Raw genomic sequence first — 16,769 nt, forward strand, 5'->3', positions numbered from 1 at the left:
ACTGCTAACAGAAGTGCACTCAATCCAAAAAGAGAGTTTAAAATGTGAGTGGAGGTAGCGCATGGGTCTGTAATCCAGCCTTGCGGTGCCAAGTCATATGGACCTATGCTGTTTATTGTAATTAGTTTGTCCAAATACTGTTGCTTGACCACTGTAGCAGGCACAGGTAACAGAGTGTGATCCTAACAAGATGGCGCCTCCCTCCAAAAAAATTAACATGGTAAAAAAATTAACACGGTGTGGCTTTAACTTCACATTATCCATAGATGAAACAATCCCACATTTGTTCAAAGCTCTACCTTAAATAACTACAATATTAATCTCATGCTTGTCTTTGCTTTTATTATGACATTTTAAACTACATGTTTCAACATCAAAATTTGGAATATCCATAATTCACACAAAAGAGTAAAAGGAGCTTCTCTGCATTTCCCAAAAGTTTGAGTCACTGTGAAATTACGAATACCTACGGTACATATATAAATGCACCACACAACTCCACTTTTGTGTTTCCTTTTACTTGTATATGTGTATCACTCTATATGTGAGGTGATCTTTTGCCTCTGCAGCCCTGAATGTAACTGTAAAGTCCCCTCACGTTTATTTATTGTTTTTAAATTGCACTTTGGTCACTGTTGGGGACTGAGGGAGTGGGGACAAAGTTCACAGGGCGCCTGTAAGGAGGAGGGGGTAAAGAGGAGGAAGGTTAAAAAAAAAAGAAAACTGACCTTTGAAAGCAAAACAGCAGGTGGAGAGCTAAAACCAGGCAGCTCAGTACACACTGAGAGGAAATTCAACACAGGGAAAATGAAAGTATATGTTCTTTAAGCTGAAGAGGGACTACAAATATTATGAAGCCCAACGCTGCCTGTCTTGCTCTCATCTGAGTGTGGCGGTGCACACGAGCGTTTGTTTGCAAGGCAGCAGTGACATAAGGCATCAGCGTAATGGAAGACAGGATAGAGGAGAGGGCCGGGGCAGCCATGGCGAGGCCGAGCCGTTTGACCGCCCTTCAGGAGCAGCTGATCTGGGCCCTGCTGGGATCTGGACTGTCCCGGGATGTCCTGGTCCAAGCCGTAGGGGAGCTGGAGCGAGACAGGGCGAGTGCTGGTGCCGAGAGAGGAGAGAGGGGGGACGGAGAGAGCTCTGAGGAAGGAGAGATGGATTTCCCACCACCTATATTCCGAGAGCTGGAGAAGCTTTCGCCAGAAGAGGCAGCTAAATTGAGGAATGAAGTTGACCGCCTACTGCAGTAAGTAGATCCAAAGCTTCACAGCAACAGCAAAATCACTTTAATCTCTCACTTACTGCTATTCTCATGCAGCAAGTTGTGCAGGACCTGATCAGGTCAAATTTCCAAAATGCCTTGACTGATTCATCAACACTGTTTTTGAATTCTCCTCTTCTCTTTCACCTCCTGTATATGAAAACTAAGCACCTGAGAGCTGAAACAACAGTTTACCTGATAATATCCCCTTTTCCTTTATTCTTCTTAAGCTCGGATCCCCTCTCTTTACAAAATCCTCCCTCCTCCTCCTGCTTCTCTGTCTCTCTCCCTCTGCAATCTGGCTTCTGAGGCGAATTTAAATAGGGTTCCTCCTTTGCTAGTTACTAATTACCCACCCCCATCATTATTCTCTGGCCATTTCTTAATAAATAAGCTACATGCATAGGTGAAGATTAATGGAGTAGGGCTGGTCATGTGAGGCAATGTTTACACAAGGCGCCAGTGATATTTCTACATCGTTTTGGGCCTCTTTTCTGATATTTGGAATACACTGTGCACATCTTACACTTTACTGAGATGTGTATTTTTATAACGTATTAAACATTCACTAATCAGCTTATTAAAATAGATTTTATTACAGTTTTCTGTTTAAAAAAAAATCTGAAAATAGGTTGTGTGCTGAATTAGAATCTTGTAAAGTCAGAAATTTGAAATTTTATGTCTTTTATCTGCTCCTGACCTGAGAGTTAGGGAGTGTTAAATTAGGATTCATAAACCTTTCACACCTTTTTTCCCCCTCCAGTGATTTGAAAGGGCTGGACTTTGCCCCATTGTGCTTTCCCTTATCTCTCTCTGTCAATAAGCCTCTGTCTACTTCCCTCTGAGTGGCCATGCATTATGTCTAATGTTGTGACTGTTGAGACCTTTCCAGAAAAGGTTTAACCCAGAAATACTAGAGAAAGGAAAAAGGGATTCACTTCTGTCAAATGAATATAAGAATACATGAGAACGTTAGGTAGGCGAGTACACATTAAAAATTTGTCTGTATGACAGGGAGGATCCCTGGCATGTTGCTAAAATGGTTAAAAGCTACATGCAGCAGCACAACCTCCCTCAGAGAGAGGTGGTAGAGTCCACAGGACTCAACCAGTCCCATCTCTCCCAGCACCTCAACAAAGGCACGCCTATGAAGAACCAGAAGAGGGCCTCTCTGTACACCTGGTACGTGAAGAAGCAATGCGAGATCAGCCAGCGTGAGTACACAAGCAGCTGTGGAGCTGCAAAGGCCCGAATTTCTGCTTTCAAACATGCATCAAATACCAGTTCTCTAACAGTGTGAGACTGAATGAGAGATGTAAAAAACAGAAAAATAAAAAAGGCCATTCCCTTTCAGAATTTACCAACGCCAAACATGGCCTTCCGTCTGTGGAGGAGCAAGGAGAGGAGACCAAGAGAGGACGGAGGAACAGGTTCAAATGGGGTCCAGCATCCCTGCAGATCCTCTTCCACGCCTATGAACGGCAGAAGAACCCCAGCAAGGAGGAGAGGGAGGGCTTGGTGGAGGACTGTAACAGGTGAGACATAGTGACCGAGGTCAAAGGGAGAAGTCAAAGGCCTGACACGCTCTTTACAAAAGTCTAAGTCAAAGTTGAAGTCAACTTTATTGTCTATTCTGCCACATGTACAGGACATAGATGGGACTGAGATGCTATTTCTCCCAGACCCCTGTTGTAAACATGCAAGTGCACAGACAAAAGAAAAGAAAAAGCTTGATATCTGATCTTACATATTTCTTTATAACAATAAATATTTATAACTAAATCAGCAACAATCAATTTGAGGAGTCCCTGTGGTTTGCATCTTCCACATTTTATTGTGTGTTGTGCAATGTGGGACTCGTGCTAGTCTGGTCTTGGACTTGACCACTCTCGACCACTCCAAGTCTTGATGTTGTCTTGATACACTCTGGTCTTGGTTTAGGTGGTCTTGACTACAACAGTGAATGTGCCACACTTTAAAAGAGACAGTGTATGCCTTCAAGATGTAAAGCCATGTACCAGTGTGCTCTTCCTCCCTCAGGGCAGAGTGTCATCAGAGGGGGGTGTCGCCCTCCCAGCTTGCTGGCCTGGGCTCAAACCTAGTAACTGAGGTCCGCGTGTACAACTGGTTCGCCAACCGCCGCAAAGAGGAGGCCTTCCGTCACAAACTGGCTCTGGACACACCTTTTACCAGCCAATCTGCCTCCTCTTCTCACCCCAACCTCCCACCAAGTCCTGAACATGGTAATACCCTGACAGTGTCCAGGCAAGCATGAGGAGTGATTAATGGAAATTCAAAGTGAAATAAAAACTGTCTTCTAAAATATGTAGCGAGTGTTGTGTTGAGACAAAGATAGACTCACCCCCACCAGATCTTAAGACTTTCTTGTCTTTTTGATCCCTTGGTGTAAAATAACGAGCACACACTTGAAGACTTGACTGTACTAGTTCTGGTACTGATGTTCATATTTCTCTGTTACGTCATGCTGCCATTTGGAGCTATCAACTAATTTATGTTTGATGTGCGTGTGAAATTCAAACTCCTATCAGTGTTGTGGGGCCTGACTTTTCCAGGTGTGAAATACAGCCAGCAAATCTTGTGTGACACTGTTAGCTCAGCCAGAGGCAGCGGAGGGGACAGAGTGGGACGATTGGTGGTCAGCCCTATTCAACTGGAGCCCAGCCACACACTCCTCGAGACACAGAACCCCAAGCTGGTGAGAGCATGTGTCATCGTGGTCCTAGTTTATATTCAAGTCTACCTGTATAGACTGCTGCCATTGTGACCGTGCTGTCTTCTGGTCTCAGGTGTCTAGCGGTGGACCACTGCCCCCAGTAAGCACTCTGACCTCCCTGCACAGTCTGTCTGCCTCCCCTGCCTCCTCACAGGGCCTCATCATGGCCTCACTGCCTAGCGTCATGAGCCTGGGGGAGTCCTCACTTCTCATTGGTAACATCGCCTCTCTAGTTTCCCCTCTTTTCCGTGTTAAGCATGAAATTAAAATTCTGACAACAATGTCTTTGGGGGTTGATTCACAGGTTTAACCTCCACACAGCCTCAGACCGTGCCTGTTATCAACAATGTGGGGGGCGGTTTCACCACTCTCCAGCCAATCTCATTCCAGCAGCAGCTTCATGCCTCTTCCCAGCAGCCAATATCACACCAGCTCCAGAGTCACATGAGCGCCAGTCCCTTCATGGCAACCATGGCGCAGCTGCCATGTCACAGTAAGGCCACAGCTTGAAAGTGATGTGAGTTTAACATGTTACGTTGAGTAAGGACTCATTCATCTGTTTCTCATTACAGTGTACAACAAATCAGATTCACCCCAGTACCACTCGTCCAGTCTGCTGTCTCAAGCCATGGTCATTGCTGACGGCAGCAGCCTGGGGACGCTGACCAGCCTCACTGCTGTCAGACAGGTAAATGGGTCAGACCAGTTGTTAAGGCTCAAATGATCCTATTTTGATTTTAAAAAACTGATTTTTGTTTTGCATAGATTCTAACAGCAGATCCCGAGGAACAGACGGACCCACCTTTACAAGAAGACTCTCTACACCTGCAGCCACACACACCTGTGCCAGGTAAACATCTGTAAATACAGGCTTACTCCTTGACATCTACATCTTATTACATCTTTGGGATGACATCATAGCTAGTTTTGCAAAGTTTAAAGGGACCTCCAACCTATAATTGTTTAAGCCGATTAGATGAATTTGAGAAATTGGGATGTTCTGTAACGTTTTGTTGGAACTGACATTAACCAGTTAAATGTTAACATATAAACTCAACAAAGTGCTTGCAATGATTTTAAAGGAGTAGTGCAACATTTTGGGAACTATGTTTTATTTCCTTTATTGTCAAGAGTAAGATGAGACGATTTACACCACTGTCAAAGTGGAGAGTGGTATCAGTCTTCTCATTTACAGGTTGAGTGTGCAGTATTTAGGGGCGTATTTTGGTAGAAATGGTAAATAATGTTCATGATTATGTTTTAATTAGTTTATAATCACCTGAAAATGAGAATCATTTTTGTTATCTTAGAATGAACCGTATTAGCATCTACTAGGGGCGTAACAGTTCCCAAAATTCAAAGTTAGGTTCAATATGATATGGTGGTGTCATGGTATGGTATGTTTTCGATACGAGAAATTTAATTGATTTTTAAAACCTTTTTTTTTTAAATTTTATTTATTTTAATTAATTTACATATTAAAACTACCATTGTTAAGTATCATCAGCTGTACCTGAGTGACCCATCTCTTGGGGTGTCTTCTAAGCAACATATAAAACAAAAACAGCTCCTTTTAAAATATAAAATGTAATACTGAAGTTATAAACAAATACAAACAAAAGGAGCAATTCTTCAAAAATTGTGAAGGAATATTGAAACGGGGCTTGAATACAAACAAAAGAAGCATGTTCTTAAAGCCTATGTTTTCCTCCACGGAGTCAAGTCTGTATCAGTCACCACAGTGATTACTTTTCCCCTGTCTGAATCAGTTGGGAATGACTGCCTAAATGCTGCAGAGATAACATTAGCTTATAGCTTGTGTTGCTCCCTGTTTTTGTCTAGTTCCACCTATTGACACACTGGAGTGAAATCAGCGTAAATGACATGTTGTTCTACATTAGCCACGAACGGACAAATTAAAAACTGGCTCTAGATAGGGCCATTTGTCTTTTTGTATAGGCCACTGTAGTTCTCCTACATGCAATCTGCGACCTCATCACTAGATGCCACTACATCCTACGAACTGGCCCTTTAACTCTTAGCAAGGAAGCAACTCAGTGTATTTTCCATGCATCCATCATCACGAGTATAATCAATTCATTGCATGCAACCTTTTTTTAATAACTGCAGCATTTGAGATGAAAAAAAAAATAAATAAAAAAAAATCAATGTCTGTGGGTTTTATTGTTGAGTGGCAAACCAGTTTACCAGTAGATAGGCAAAAATCTATACCAAAGACAAAACTAAATTATCTTTGCCATCTTCCTTTCGGTATTTAATTAAAAGCTAGTAGCTAGTACATTTCACTTCTACATTTAGAATGTGTTCATCTGATTCACGTCCATTACAGTGTGCGTAATTTGGTTGGGTGTTAACCTATTTCATGACGTGTTTGATTGAGCCCTTTTACATTGTAGATGTTTTTCTGTGCAATTGCCGTCCCCATATTCTTGCCATTATTTTGCATATAATAATAGTTTTGACATCAGTCTGTCATTTAAGGGACAGACCTGTATGACCATATCCTCATTGCCTTCCACACCTACAAAGGAGTAACCCAGAGGACACTCCAACTTCTACTACGCAGCTTCAATTCTACATAAATGAGCATGTGATGAAGGGTTATTAAACTGCCTGTAGTCTATCTGTAGTTTCTGCTTCTGTGCTGCAAACAATTTAGTGTTACCAATAGCTTTCCAGCCCAGATAAACCAATTTCTCTTTGTCAACAGCTTCCTCCGAGAGCCTCGAGCTGTATCCGGCCTCTCAGACAACAGACAGTCACCAGTCTCACCTCCTCTCACCCTCACCAACAGACATCAGCTCCTACATCCCTACACAAATGGTGTCTACTGCGCAGTAGAAGCGCTCTGGCAACATAGTGTCTCCTTGCTATCAGCTGGTCTCAGGAGCATGATGGTGTTTTGGATGGACAGCTACCTCTGGTGTAAATTTCCAGAAAAAACCTGGAGTCAGGGGCCACAGTGGCGATTCAGCTTTGATGTTTCACAGGCTCTCTGAAACTCCGTGCCACTGTAATACGAACAAGGATCGACATTAGAGAAGATTAACTTTTGATACAACAATCGACTGAAAAATCAACACCAAAATGTATTTTTATTAAGATGTTTTAGTAACATTCAAAAATTGTACATTGAGTTTTAACTTGTAAACTGCATGTTACCTGCATTTTTTATGTCATTGCCTTGAAATGCTTTTTCACACTCTTAATAAGTATCTTTAATAACAAAGTAAAGACTATCTCAAGAATAACAATGAGCAATGGAATGAATACATTAATGTTTAGATAAACTTTTTTGTAATATATTTTCCTTATGTTATGAAACAAATGGCTTTCTTAAATATACTCAAAATGTTCTGAAAGGTTTTGCAGACTGGAGAACAAACATCCCAAAACAGTGAAAGATTAGTCCTTAGAAATTCAGTTCAAAGCTTCTTCCTCTGTGCGAAACTTTTGCTTCTTTTTCTTTTTCCGTTTCACTCTGACTTGCATGTGTTCCTGCTCAGAGTTCCCGTGCTCACCATTTCTGTGAGCATTAAGAGGAGAACCTGCAGAGTTCACCTGCTCGCTCACTTCTTCATTCTGTTTCCTCTTTTTCTTCTTCTTTTTAACAACATGGTTCTCCTCTTCCTCTGCCACTTTCTTCCTTTTCTTTACTTGTTCTGAGCAGGGAGGCTCTGCTGAGGGAGTGGAGAGTGTAGAGGGCAGTGACGATTTGGATAAGAGATCTTTGACAGACACTGCTGCCTCCTTCAGCCTTGTTTCCATCTCACTGTCGCTGTCACTGTCACCAACAGAGGAATGTGTAACGTTAGAGTTACTAAACCCCCAAACCACTTATTCAGTTAAAAACCAATATACCTGTAAGGGTATTTAGTCATATTGTTGATTGATTCAGGTCCAAATCTTGACATTTCAGTGCAACATATCTGTATTCTAAGTATTGTGTTGTAAATGATCATAGTGACTGCCCTCCATAGGCTAAAACCAGGCTATTGCAACTGAATTTTGCTATTGGCTGATCCAGTGCAAAGTGAGGTATATCAAGGCAGTTTTCTTCACCAATCGACTGACTGACCAACCACCTCCCGTCTCTGCAGACTGTGGCAGCAGTGGTCACTCAGTCAGTTACTATACAACTTTAATTAGCCCAGGGTATACAAATAATGGAAGTTATTTAAAAACAAAATAATAAGAACCTTGAGCTGGGAATAGGCCGGCGCCTCACAGGAGCTGGAGGATTATCAGCTGTCTGTCCTGGGACTGATGTAGAAAAAAGACGAAACCCTGAAAAATAGATAAATAAATAAATAAAAGCCAAAGGAAAACATGGAGGGATGTACATTTAGAGAAAAGGTGACAGAATCCCCATGAAATTTGCAAGTACCAAAATAAAGACAAACCTCACCTTCATCATCATCATCATCACATTTTGCTGATTGCAAACAGGACAAAGTTTCCATCTTCATCTCTGTAATGGAGCTGACAGTAGCAGGCATGTTATAAGTAACATGTAAAAATATATGCATCCTGTCCTCACATTATTCGGAGATGATTGCATTACAATGCTAAACTTCTCTACACTGCCAAACTACTTACTTGTCAAGAAGATGTCCCAACTTTTTGGCAACGTGTGTTCGAAACCCTTGTGTGACCTGGAGCTCGTTGCCATCATGGTCATGGTCAGCGACAACAACACTGTTGCATGGCAAGAAAATATTTTAACTTATCTCATTTGTGATATTCAAATATTTGTATGAAATTCAGCATTCAATTTTACTGCAGCACCTCTAATATATAACTATAGCTGACACACTGGATCTGTGTCAACTTCCTAATGGTGGGAAGCTGAAAAGTTAGTTATATAGGCTTCTTAAACTGTGTGAAGCACAAACAATTTTACAGTAGCTCCTCTTGATTGTTTATACAGATTTAAGTTTGATGTAATGAGGACAAAAACAGCTTACCGCTTTGATTGTGGCACATTGATCTCCCCGTCTGTAACAAGCAAACGCACCAGCAGTTTTCAACAGGTAAAATGCATATGATGACAAACTCTCAGAATGTGTTTTAATGGACTACAAGCTCAGTTGTTGGTACCGAAAGTTGAAACCAGTAACCCTGCTAAAGGTTAGAGCAAGTTAATGAGCTATGAAGTCCAATAAAATGTTTTATTTTTGACAATCACGTACCTTCAGGTAACGTTTAATGACAACTAACGTTACTATCTCTATATGTGCATTACATGTATTAAGGGTGGACTTCTCACCAGGTTACTGCCGCCGTATTTCTACCGGAGTTTATCTGCTTGTACAGGCATGTTCACTACGTCCCTCACTATGAGATAAAAGAAAAACTTTCACCTTTATTCTTCACACTTTGTGTCTCCCAAACTGCCTCCCGACACTTTTTCAGCGCTTCATCGTCACTACTGCTGGAGTCTTCAGACACACCGACCATCTTTTTAGTGGAGGCCGCCATGATAAAGGCATGTGCTGCTAGTGTTGTCTGTTTTGAGCTGAGGATTCTGGGTAATGGAGTCAATGAGCACTGAAGGCCCAGAAATGGGCTTTTTTTCTGTCATTAGGGACGATAGGGGGTCGCCAGTTCGAGTCTCCCTCCAGACCAAATACGGAGCATGGACTGGTAGCTAGAGAGGTGCCAGTTCACCTCCTGGGCACTGCAGAGGCGCTCTTGAGCAAGGCACCGGACCCCAACCACCCAGCATGCCTGTCCATGGGCAAACCCCTCACTTTGACATCTTCCCATTTAATGCATGTTTAGGTCCTGTTTGCACATGTATGTACAACAGAATGAAAAATTTAAATTCCCCCCAGGCATTAATAAATTTCTTCTTCTTCTTCTTCTTGCTGCAGGACAACCACCGCACCACCGAGCTTGGTCTTAGTAAGGTGCTGCAGAAAAGATTTCATACAATCCCCAAATGCAAAAGCAAGCAGCTGGAACACAGTGAATACAGAAAAAAAAACATATCCAATCAGAAAGCACCTTATAACAGCATCAATTACAATGTCATCACATAGTAAATGAGGCTTTGAGAGGGATCAGGCTACAGCCATCATTAATCAGAGATCCTCAGATTTATAAAACAAAAAGGCCAAATCAGAGGCCAAAATATGCCAGTGCTTTATAATGGTGTTTCTAAGGATAAAGACCTGATGAGTCTAAGTGGGTATACAGAAGATGGAGTAGCTTTCATCTTTTTTTGACACTTCTTTGTAAAAGATTGGATCTAGAGAAAGCACCTTGGTATGCCTTATCAACACACTGTAAAGAGTAGCCTCTGTCCAGACAATTTATGGCAGCAGCTTTATTAATAAATTCCTCATCAGAGTGACATACATGTCTGAGCCTATAAAACTGACTCATGGGTAAACCATACTTTAAAGCTCTGTGATAATTCAGTCATCATACAACTTTGAGGAACAAGCTGTTTGAACAGAACCACATCAGAGAGAAAATATGTTAAATCCTCATTGTACTGATAGAGGAAGTCAAAAGATCTTGAAAAACCAAGAGCTGTGCAAAAATGGTCATTCCATAAACATTAAAAACAATGTCATAGATTTCCCATTTTACATTTCCAACATACGGAGATCAGAAATAAATGGAGATTTCATGTCATACTAAAAATATTCAGTTTGCAACAGCTATCCAAAATTGTGTGGGTATAGGAAAGTCAACAGAATTTATGTTTTCATGAGGTACCAATATGGCTGATGTAATGTAAATATACATATATAATGCATGATTTGTCTTGGACAGGCCGCATAATCAAACCTTATGTCTGTGTTTACCATTTATGCCAATTGGTGGGGGGTGGGGGGGTAGAAAAACCCCAAAAATCCCTGATAATCTGCTTACAATGAGCATTAGTTTCAACGTGAACATGTTTTGCAGTCTGTCTTTTTTATTTACATAAATTTCATACAACGTAAATGCATCATTTTTTAAATCAGCCAATATAAAAGGAGTAGTCTATTTATCAGGTAACAGAATGGATTCATACATTGTTCTGGGGGGGTCATGTCATAAAATCTTTTTGTGCAGATATACAAAGTGCCATTTAGACTGGATTTTAAGACAAAATACCACAGACTGAAAACGTGTTGTAAAACAATGCTCAGTCTTCTCAGCTCCTACAACACCAGTGTTGCTAACCAGCTGTCAATCTGACAAAAATTGAGGGTGTATAGAGTCCTGGAGCAAAGACTACAGATGTCCATGCATGTGCCTGATATCACACTTGATGGGGTTATTACATAATGACTTGCCACTGATCCTTCAAAGGATAAAATGCCAAAGTTTGTACAGGTAAAGAGTACATGAAATGACTCAACACATGCTGTAAGACACCCATATCACACCAGGCAGTTCCGCAAAACGCTGGAGTGGAATATTCTTTCCTTTACCTTTATGCAGTGTTTGCCTTACAGGTGGATGATGCACTTAGTCCTCCTACATACAAAAAACAACCCAACAATGAACACCTAGATATAAGGCACATAGAATCAATGTTACAATGTACAGTAAACGGATCATTTGTGCATTGAAAACTACTTCCAGTCTGTACCAGTGGTTCTGCATTTAAATGCATTACATCATGGTGTCAGAGCAATGCTGACCATTTACATGGTTTTAGGAGTTTCTCCTGCCTTTCAGGCCGCTGCTGATGTCCATTCATGTCTGGACAATATGAAAAATCAGAGGAATGAAACAAGCTAATCACAGTGGATATTGAGACTGGAAATGACATGGCAGACAGGAAACTGCTCATTGTTGGTATTTTTAATAAACACTACAGACATCCCAACTTTTCAGGAACACATTTAAATAGATGGAATATAATTCAGCAGCACCGCAGCCTCTTAAATGACCATATAATCAAACAGACACCTCTCTGATAAAGTGTCACCAAAACTGAGTATTGCAAGCTTAACTATGGAAGGATTTAGTGCAGGGCTGTTAGGCAGAATTAAATTACATTGTGTAGGTGTACCTGGAAACTTTGGAAACTCGAGTATAACATTACACAATTTAGCATAAATGGGTTACAATTAATGCAAAACCACCAGTATAGTCTTTAAAACAGGGCTTCCATGAATAGACAAACAGGTCAACTTCTGTATCTACTCTACTGCCTCGTTAAAAAATAGATCAACTATCAAGCTACATCACTCTGTACTTACATGTTACGTGCTAGATTAAGAACCTGAGCGCAGAGCAGCTGAAGATACACTCAGCAAAAACTTGGTTCCTTAAGAGTGGGATTCACAGTGCTGTACCAAATAAACCAGGAAGACAAACCTCAAGGGATTAAATAACTGTGTGATTACACACTGGAGTGGATAAAGCGGGCTGACCACACTGTTTGAGACACAGATGCCATATAAAGCAAGTCCGGTAACTCAGACTCTGCTGCTATCTTGTCCTTTTCATGTATCCCAGTATGTGTGCAGGTTACAGAGTTTGAACAAATGCTAGATTCCCAGCTGACAGTCATCAATGTTGTTAAAACTGCTGTAAAGAGCTCATGCCGTTCTTGAAACAAAAATGTCCTACTGAAGATCAGATAGGACAACCCAATGTTCCTTATAAAAGTGACACCAAGCTTAAACATCCAACGCAAACAGTCCAAATGACTCGTAACAATATTTAAGCAAGAATGAAACTCAAACAATGTCAACTAGTGCTACATGATCATCTATGACTAACAATACTGTAAAACATCTAGTTAATGCTCGCTTTTCCATACAGGAAACACAATTGTCACTTGCAAAAGGTAGTTCAAATAAACACCAACCGATAACAGCTTTATACTAAAGTAAATGAAATCATAACTAACAGTCTATAGGCTTTGCCATGAGAGGTCTATGACTCAAAGTGTCCCTTTCCAGCAGAGACGGCAAGAAACTTAAGGCAAGTGTTCAAGCAGTAACATGATTCTTGTATGACCAACAGAAAGAGAGAACAAAAAGGTTTCAGTCAGATTTAACAGAGAAATATTTAACGGAACATTCCTCAGAATCCCAGAAACTGGGCTCTGTGAGGTACTGGTGAATGGATCCATGATTTCATTTGAAGGCAGATGTGGTTCATTGGCTCTTAAGAATGTTGTCACGTCTGTAGGAATGTCCACAATGGAGAGAATACTTCTGCCCCCCCTGCTTTCGGTTTGTCGTAATATAGGACATCTATCCCCTGGGAAGTATTGCAAACATTTTTTTTTATCTTTGAGTATTACAGACCACCATTGTAGGCATAGTCTGCCTTGTTGTGCATGATGAGTTTGTTGTCCACAAAGTAGAAACTGTCTGATCTGGTCTCATAAGGGTGTGCAACCATTTGCCGAACTAGAGAGGGAGTAGGAAAAAAGAGGGAAGGAGGGACAGATGGAACAAAGATTACTACATGGATTATTATCTGAAAATATGCACGAAACAGCATTAACATTAGTGGCCGAAAAAAAAATACACTCACTGAGGTCATCTGGAAGCTGTGGAAACTCATAAATGTGTTCACATGTGTTGCGGCTGTTGGGAATGCAAAAACCAAAGTCAAAGTCAAAGTTCTTGAGAAGGCGTCCCTGGAAGTAATGCCTCTCAATCATACGAAAGCTGTTTATGGGCCGGTCACCCACTGTGAATTCCACACTGAGGAAACAAGAAAGACAAAATTTAAAATTCAGCTGAAACATAAAGTTTCAAACAACAACTTGACTCGGAAGAGACTGAACACAAAAGTGTGGTTATTATGTTCAGCTGGTTTTAATAATCAGAAAGTTATGGTGCATTTACTTACGTTGCACCAACAGTGCACAGTTTTAGGAAGGCGGGTGTAAACTGATATCGGACAAAACGCCCTGCACTGGTGTCTACATCTCCACTCTCCTCTTCACCCTCCACAGGACCTAATGCAGAAACCATGTTTAGCTGGCATCCAATCACATATTCACAGGATAGGCAAAAATTACAATAACTGATAGCATTTTAATTTTTTAATTTCTTTTTAAAGATACATACAATGCTATCTGTTACATGGAAGTGCTTAATATGATCTTAAATGTTCTCTATTCATATAACTATCTAAATTATCATTATCAGATAGGCCTATTCTATAAAAAGCTGTGATAAAACTGATTGCACTAATACAGCAAGATTTGTAAAAGCAATGTCAAATAAATCAAATCAAGATGTTAAGAATACACTAAGGTTTCCCAGTATTTTTCTAATTTCTGAATACATTATACACATTTGTTACTAGTGAAAAGGAAGCGATAAAAATGACACATTCCTTGAGCATTGCTTCTGTTTGTGGGACTTTCTGTTCTCTTATATAAATAATACTGGAGATAAACCAGAGAGCATACAATAATGGGGTGAGAGCTACACACAGCACACCCCTGGGAAAGACTGCTGATCTCATGCTTGGTGAAACAGCGCTTTGTTAACATTACAAAACCTGTGGGCTATAACTGCAAAGCGTCACAGTGTCTGTATACATGCTTCTCCAAACTGGTCAAGTTAGAAAAGGTTGGCTTTCCATACATAATGCAGCTTAAACAACTGTTACTGGGCAGTCAGACTGCAACTCCAATCATAAACTTCATAGAACTGTGGCTGTATAAAAAAAGATGTCATGTTGAGTGAAACAAATCTCCCCCAGAGAAACTTTGTGAGCTTGTGAATAGCTGCATCTGTAAGAGGCAAACGCTAAAATGCTCCTTACCGCTGTTGGGAGGTTTGGCAATCTCAAACAGCACTGTTCCTGTCTCCAGATCTCTGATTTTAAAACGTGTAAAGTCAATGTTGTAGATATTGTCTTCAGGTTTGCACAAATAGTCTGGAATGTGAAATAAAAGCATGAGTTCATGTAAAGACAAACACAAACATATTGCGGGTGAGTCCATTATCCAACAGCCAGCAAGCACCCATTAGCAAATAGAGGTACTTCTTTGATATTCAATGAGATTCACTAACACTTATGTGATGAACTTTTAGACAAGTCACAAAACACTTTGGAGCAAAAAAGCTCTCCCTCCCTTTGAGAACTGCGATAGTGCTTGATATGCATTTAGGGTTTCATTATCTGTTTTCTGGCTCCTGCACCTTGCAGTAGTGGTGAGTAATGCTACAGCTCAAGCTCCCAGCTTTACACAGTGCTGTGTGAGAGAAGGGAAGCAACACCATTGTTGTCTGGTCTGAGGAAAAGGCCAAAAACAATGGAAGGCATTAGGCAATTGTGGCAACTGTGGTAGACTGGGTGTCCGATGACACACACTGGGGTTTGACTCAGTGGGTTTAAGCAGGGCAGTTACTGGCATGGGCGGTGGTGAGAATTCCAGGGGACCAACGGAAAAGGGGCCAAAAAATAGCAGATTAAATAGCTGCACTGATACACTTTTTTAAATTAACATGACTCTGTGTAACGTAAAAGGACCCCTTGTAGTGACAAATGCACAGCAAATCATCACCTTACTCTGCAGCCTCCCTCAGTTTTGAAAAGCTTTTTAGCATCTTTCAGCTCAGTGTTTTCCAGCCCAAACCTCTGGTCCTGTCACACTTATTCCAAGTGAGTAGCATTTTTGGCAATTAAGCTCCAATAAACACACTGTTTACCAACTGCTAAACCCAAATGGCAGACTAAGAGAGCTTGTGACTAACTTTTGATCATAGTGAAGCCAGATACTTCCCTCAGCAGTGGCCTGTGGACAACAAAATAAAGCTTAATGTTTGATGAATAGACCTGCATTTGTAAGGTGGCCAGGAACACATTTGCCGTTACATACTTATAAAATGACACTCTTGCTACTGTTCACCTTTCCTCAAGTCCCCAAGTGGCCCAAAAAAAAGATTTAATAATACTTTAAGGACAGGGGGCCCTGGACAATGTTCCCTTCGGCTGGCACACATTGCCTACTGCGCCCCTGTTTCCATCCTACTTCTTTGATTAAAACCAAATAGTTAGGATGCCCAACTCAACACAAAGTTAATCACACTGCGTTATCTCACTGTTTCTCAATATAATCATTACAATTAATTAATTATTGGTAACTTAAACTGATCTGGAAACTCGTCACTTAGCCACGATTAGCATAACGTTATAGTAAATGGTGCCCGTTTGGCGGTGTGATTTTACTCACTTTGAGACCAAGGTAACATTTACATTACATACCCTCCGTGACTACCCGGAGACCCAGGACATGGTCCGGGGTAATATCTCTCCCCAGAGCCCGGAGTTCATCCTCTGTGACCACGGGCCACTTATCTGTTTGACTGCGCCTCGACTTCAGCTTCTTCAGCATTCCTCCTCCGCTCTTTCGATCCCTATGATTCGTCTCCGAGCCGGTGTTTGCGTCCGTCTGACCTTTGCTGACTGTCGGTGCCGGTTTGTTTCGTGAACCGTTCATGCCGGACACAGCAGCGCTTATTTAAAAAAAGAGATGTTGTGCTTTGCAATTTGGGAGCGACTTACAAACTGCGGGTGTAATTTCAAGATGGCGTACAACGCGTATAGGAGACGGAAAACTAAGAATGTGATTGGCTGAGAACGATGGAGATTGTCATAGTTACCGAAGGGGTGTGATCGTTTTTTAGCCCCGGCCTCCCCGCTATATCTTTAACTGGGTGTATTATGTTTCTACAAAGTGTTACAAGATTACTGAGTTGAATATGAGCATTTTGTTCAGTCCACGAGCTCTCGTCGGCCACCTCTTACGTTTACTCG

General features: G+C 41.2%; 3 protein-coding genes across 4 annotated transcripts; 1 reads left to right on the top strand and 2 right to left on the bottom strand.

The window, feature by feature from the left end:
• Positions 1–312: 312 nt before the first annotated feature.
• hnf1a (HNF1 homeobox a) lies at positions 313–6,945 on the top strand. Of its 2 annotated transcripts, none has more exons than XM_049579452.1 (10): positions 313–1,252; positions 2,282–2,481; positions 2,622–2,802; positions 3,308–3,510; positions 3,817–3,983; positions 4,075–4,216; positions 4,306–4,494; positions 4,574–4,689; positions 4,767–4,851; positions 6,733–6,945. In XM_049579452.1, the coding sequence occupies exons 1-10, from the start codon at positions 948–950 to the stop codon at positions 6,861–6,863; spliced, it is 1,719 nt and encodes a 572-aa protein (XP_049435409.1). In that variant the 5' UTR covers positions 313–947; the 3' UTR covers positions 6,864–6,945. The 2 variants fall into 2 exon arrangements, with proteins under 2 accessions (XP_049435409.1, XP_049435410.1); XM_049579453.1 differs by having other exon boundaries at positions 314–1,252; positions 3,841–3,983.
• A 146-nt stretch (positions 6,946–7,091) lies between these two features.
• lg6h12orf43 (linkage group 6 C12orf43 homolog) lies at positions 7,092–9,657 on the bottom strand. Its single transcript, XM_049579454.1, has 6 exons — positions 9,386–9,657; positions 8,990–9,020; positions 8,622–8,720; positions 8,431–8,504; positions 8,222–8,309; positions 7,092–7,806 (listed from the first exon to the last, which is right to left on the bottom strand). The coding sequence occupies exons 1-6, from the start codon at positions 9,501–9,503 to the stop codon at positions 7,443–7,445; spliced, it is 774 nt and encodes a 257-aa protein (XP_049435411.1). The 5' UTR covers positions 9,504–9,657; the 3' UTR covers positions 7,092–7,442.
• Positions 9,658–11,816: 2,159 nt separating this feature from the next.
• On the bottom strand, positions 11,817–16,547 carry unc119.1 (unc-119 homolog 1). The gene is made up of 5 exons (XM_049579233.1): positions 16,218–16,547; positions 14,772–14,885; positions 13,845–13,953; positions 13,524–13,696; positions 11,817–13,396 (listed from the first exon to the last, which is right to left on the bottom strand). Exons 1-5 carry the CDS (start codon positions 16,450–16,452, stop codon positions 13,284–13,286), a joined length of 744 nt encoding a protein of 247 aa, XP_049435190.1. The 5' UTR covers positions 16,453–16,547; the 3' UTR covers positions 11,817–13,283.
• Between the last annotated feature and the right edge of the window lie 222 nt (positions 16,548–16,769).

This window comes from Epinephelus fuscoguttatus, linkage group LG6 (genome assembly GCF_011397635.1).
Source record: "Epinephelus fuscoguttatus linkage group LG6, E.fuscoguttatus.final_Chr_v1".
In the NCBI taxonomy this organism is placed as follows: domain Eukaryota; kingdom Metazoa; phylum Chordata; class Actinopteri; order Perciformes; family Serranidae; genus Epinephelus; species Epinephelus fuscoguttatus.

Excerpts from the sequence above, each read along its gene's own strand:
- hnf1a (XM_049579452.1), top strand. The coding sequence starts at position 948 with ATGGAAGACAGGATAGAGGAGAGGGCCGGGGCAGCCATGGCGAGGCCG. Across the intron at positions 1,253-2,281 it reads GAAGTTGACCGCCTACTGCA|GGAGGATCCCTGGCATGTTG; the intron begins GTAAGTAGATCC and ends TCTGTATGACAG. Across the intron at positions 3,511-3,816 it reads CCCACCAAGTCCTGAACATG|TGTTGTGGGGCCTGACTTTT; the intron begins GTAATACCCTGA and ends AACTCCTATCAG.
- unc119.1 (XM_049579233.1), bottom strand. The coding sequence starts at position 16,452 with ATGAACGGTTCACGAAACAAACCGGCACCGACAGTCAGCAAAGGTCAG. Across the intron at positions 13,697-13,844 it reads CTGTGCACTGTTGGTGCAAC|TGTGGAATTCACAGTGGGTG; the intron begins GTAAGTAAATGC and ends TTGTTTCCTCAG. Across the intron at positions 13,397-13,523 it reads ACAGCTTCCAGATGACCTCA|TTCGGCAAATGGTTGCACAC; the intron begins GTGAGTGTATTT and ends CTCCCTCTCTAG.
- lg6h12orf43 (XM_049579454.1), bottom strand. The coding sequence starts at position 9,503 with ATGGCGGCCTCCACTAAAAAGATGGTCGGTGTGTCTGAAGACTCCAGC. Across the intron at positions 8,721-8,989 it reads AATGTGCCACAATCAAAGCG|TGTTGTTGTCGCTGACCATG; the intron begins GTAAGCTGTTTT and ends GCCATGCAACAG. Across the intron at positions 7,807-8,221 it reads CGGCCTATTCCCAGCTCAAG|TGACAGCGACAGTGAGATGG; the intron begins GTTCTTATTATT and ends TGTTGGTGACAG.